Source organism: Triticum dicoccoides, chromosome 5A (assembly GCF_002162155.2).
Source record: "Triticum dicoccoides isolate Atlit2015 ecotype Zavitan chromosome 5A, WEW_v2.0, whole genome shotgun sequence".
Lineage (NCBI taxonomy): Eukaryota > Viridiplantae > Streptophyta > Magnoliopsida > Poales > Poaceae > Triticum > Triticum dicoccoides.
Window position 1 is genome coordinate 585390357 of NC_041388.1, and position 3843 is coordinate 585394199.

At 52.7% G+C, this 3843-nt stretch overlaps 1 protein-coding gene across 1 annotated transcript; it reads left to right on the forward strand.

The window, feature by feature from the left end:
• The first annotated feature begins 320 nt into the window (after positions 1 to 320).
• On the forward strand, positions 321 to 3613 carry LOC119303086 (protein WRKY1-like). The gene is made up of 4 exons (XM_037580177.1): positions 321 to 470; positions 1176 to 2115; positions 2208 to 2333; positions 2962 to 3613. The coding sequence occupies exons 2-4, from the start codon at positions 1196 to 1198 to the stop codon at positions 3107 to 3109; spliced, it is 1194 nt and encodes a 397-aa protein (XP_037436074.1). The 5' UTR covers positions 321 to 470; positions 1176 to 1195; the 3' UTR covers positions 3110 to 3613.
• The last annotated feature ends 230 nt before the right edge of the window (positions 3614 to 3843 follow it).

A 3843-nucleotide genomic window follows, 5' to 3' on the forward strand; every position in this document is an offset into this window, starting at 1 on the left:
TGGCGTCTGACACAGCTCACGCCTTTGACGAAACGGCAGCCCCGGGAAGCCAACCCCACACCCAGAAACGGATTAAAATAAAAGAATCAGCAGGGAGGGAAGGGAGAAAAAGCCGGGACAGGGCAAAAGTCCATAGGCAGGACAGGGACGGGCGCGATGGACGGCCCGGATCCGCCCTCGGTGGCCCCGCCCCCGCAGCGTCCCGGCCCCCGAGGAGGAATACGAGAGAAGAAAAACGAAAGAGGGGCGCAAAAGCGATAGAGCACTGCGCCTGCGCTGGCCCCCACCCCCGCCCCCGTTCCGCTTGTTTATTTATTTTCCTCACTCCCTGCCTCGGACTAGCACTCGGCTGCTGCTCCCCCTCCTGCTCCGCTCGTCGCCTCTCCGTCCTCTCTGCCGGCTGTCCCGGCCCCCTCTCCCCTCCGCTCCAGCGGTCGTGGCCAGTGGCGACGCCTGCGACATCCCGCGAGGTTTGCGCCCCCCTGCTCTGTGCCCTGCTCCTCCTCTTGCTGCTGGGATCGTGTTGTTATCTGCGTCCCTTTCCCGGCGATTCGGGCGCGGCGTTTCCGCTTCGTGGGTGGATCGACGGGGGTGCTCGGGCGGGCGGGCGGCGCTTCCTGCTTCTTGTCACCCGCGGTGGCGGATTCCGCGCCGGATTTTTCGAGGTTTTTTCTCGGGGGAACGGAGCGGGGGTGGTGGCGCGGTCACGGGCGGGTCGGTAGACTTTTTTCTGTTCTTGTATTGTAGGCTCAGGTGCTTCCTTCCCTGGATTGTCCGGCGGCCTAGTTTTGGTAGCGATTAAGGCCGCCAGAAATGCCGAGTCCCGCGCTCGCGTGCCCAATTCTGGCCTGGCGGGTCGGGGAGTGATGGCGGAGAATCTCCTGCATCCGGCGGCTACTTCTTCCCAGGCCTCGGATGAAATCCATGGAGGTGGCAGTGCTCTTTATGGGGGCGGAATGATTAGAGCCATCGGCGTACATATCCACTCATGTCTCTCCTGCGTTCTTTTTGCTGTGCCAAGCATATCCTCGTGCCGTGATGCCTGTTTTAGATATTTATTTCCTGAAGAATCTTCTACTCGAGTCCAATTATTGCAGGTGTTGAATCCTTTTGATTCGAGATGCGTATGTTCGAGCGGAGAGCTCAAGAAGTTCTTGATTTGTGTGTGTGTGCAGGTAGGGGGAGGGAGTGAGCGATGGATGGCATGGTGGAATCCAACAGGGAGGCGGTGCAGAGCTGCCACAAGGTGCTGGACCTCCTCTCCAACCCCCATGGCCAGCTCGTTCCCCACAAGGACCTCGTGGAGGCCACGGGCGCCGCTGTCGCCAAGTTCGGCTCCCTAGCTTCCAAGATCAGCAGCGGCAATGGCCGACAGGGCCATGCTAGGTTCAGACAAAGGATCAAGAAGCCCATGCCTCTCTTCGACAGCAACCTCTTCCGGGACAGCCCTGCATCGGCTGCGGCTGCCGATGCTACTGCAGCACCACCCAAAACATCCAGTCCTGGCCCGAGCACCAGTCTCCAGCTGTTTCCGAGGTACCAGCAGATGGAGGCCTCCCCCTCCAAGGACCCTGTCAGGATCCCAGCAGCCCAATTCCCCCAGAGAATGGTTGTGGAGAACCCGTCGGTCGGTTCGAATGGACCGGCTCGCGGGCCGCAGCTCCAGCTCGTCCAGCCGGTGTCTGTCGCGCCACCGGCGGGGACGCCGGCACCGGCATTGCCGGCGGCGCATCTCCATTTCATCCAGCAGCAGCAGAGCTACCAGAGGTTTCAGCTCATGCATCAGATGAAGTTGCAGAGCGAGATGATGAAGAGGGGCGGCCATGGTGATCAGGGTGGCAGCGCTGGTGCTGGCAAGGGTGTCAACCTCAAATTTGATGGTTCTAACTGTACGGGGTCATCCTCCCGTTCGTTCCTGACATCTCTGAGCATGGAGGGGAGCATGGCGAGCTTGGACGGTAGCCGCTCCAGCCGTCCCTTCCAGCTAGTTAGTGGCTCGCAGACGTCGAGCACCCCGGAGTTGGGCCTCATGCAGCAGAGGAGGAGGTGTGCCGGCAAGGAGGATGGGAGTGGACGCTGTGCAACTGGGAGCAGGTGTCACTGTGCAAAGAAAAGGTTGGAATTCATTGTGATAAATTGATATCTGACTACTGTTATTATGGTAATTTTATGTTTTTTTATAAACCATCCTTTGTATGCAATTACAGGAAACTAAGGATAAGGAGGTCTATCAAAGTCCCTGCAATCAGCAATAAGGTGGCCGACATCCCGGCCGATGAATTCTCGTGGCGGAAGTATGGCCAGAAGCCAATAAAGGGATCCCCGCATCCTAGGTATATCGAAATACTTAAATCCTTTTTATCCCTTTATATACATTTGCCCGCGTATATAATTGTATTGCACATGATGTTTGCACTTGCTCTTTGCTGGCTTTGTCATTTTGTTATATTAGTAGACAAGTAGTAATAGTTGGTTTAATTTTGTTTTGTTCAGAGTTATAGCTTCTCTTTTCTTTTTTTGGCAAAACTAAGTATATATAACCATATCACTGGATGCATGATCTTCCAAAAAGTTTTCATCCACATGACTTACAGTAATTTTAAAAGTTGATAGCCCTGAATTAATGGGCTGACAATTCTAACTTCTAAGGCTAGATGTTATGGCCCAGTTGATTAGGTAATACCGTAATACTAGATACCGCTTATAGCAAAGTTTGGTTCAGATATCCTTTCCAAAAGTGTTTCCTTTGTTTTCAATCAAGTCAGTGTAGTTTCATTCTCAAGTTTGCTATAAGCATACATGCAGTTGAAAGGAAACCTGTTCTAATTCTGGTAGTATGCCTATTGCAATCAAAGAAAGGTTACAGCTGACATCCTCTAATTCCCAGCCCACTTCACCTGCTTTGTTCTTTCTTCAAACAGGCCACTTAAGAATGTACGTGTGTGCACCATTGTCTTGCAGGGGTTACTACAAGTGTAGCAGCGTGAGGGGCTGCCCGGCCAGGAAGCATGTCGAGAGGTGCGTCGACGACCCCGCGATGTTGATCGTTACCTACGAGGGCGATCACAACCACAACCACAACCAAGCTGCGGCAGCCCAGCCAGCCTGACCTTTCGGGTCTCCATCATCGTCGCAGACCGCTTTCAATAGCCTCCGTTTTCTAGAGAAAGACATGAAAAAAGAAGATGAAAGAAGAAGAAGAAGAAGAAGAGACTAGCCTGTACATACTCTTCTGTTCCTAACTGCTGGGGAGGGGGTGGGGAGGATGATTCAGCTCTTTCAGGAGAATCCATGGCGAAAGGGATTTAATTTATCGCGTAGATTGTCAATTTAGTGGTGTTTCTCATCGATCAGACTCATAAATTTTGTAGACTTTTCCTTCTTTTTTTTTTTGCCCCTGTTGTCTCTGTGTCTGTTGGTCCTTAGGACTGTCCTGTGCTGTGTAAGATTGAGCTGCAGTTATATGTCGGGGGTTGGTGTTACTGTAACCGTGCAAGGGGGTTGGAGAAGGCAGGTAGCTGGCAGTGCCTGTTAAAGTTGCGACACCTAGGAACAAAATGTACCCCTCATCTTTCGGTCAATTGGATTGGTGGATCGCCTGATACCTTTGACATGGGTTCCTGTTTCGCACAAGTGCTGTTTCCGTGGTGTCACTGCAGGTCTTTTTTGTTCTCAAGCATTTGATGTGTACCCCTTTGTTGTTTTCTTGAACATGTTTCATCAAAGATCATTAGATCTTCATTCAACGGCTGAAAATAGATCGGGCACTATACATCTTCAACGTTCAACTTCTTTTTCCTCGTGCAGCCGCCGGCCAACCCAGACCTAACCGCCCGCCTCTGC

Excerpts from the sequence above, each read along its gene's own strand:
- LOC119303086 (XM_037580177.1), top strand. The coding sequence starts at position 1,196 with ATGGATGGCATGGTGGAATCCAACAGGGAGGCGGTGCAGAGCTGCCAC. Across the intron at positions 2,116-2,207 it reads TGTCACTGTGCAAAGAAAAG|GAAACTAAGGATAAGGAGGT; the intron begins GTTGGAATTCAT and ends ATGCAATTACAG. Across the intron at positions 2,334-2,961 it reads AAGGGATCCCCGCATCCTAG|GGGTTACTACAAGTGTAGCA; the intron begins GTATATCGAAAT and ends ATTGTCTTGCAG.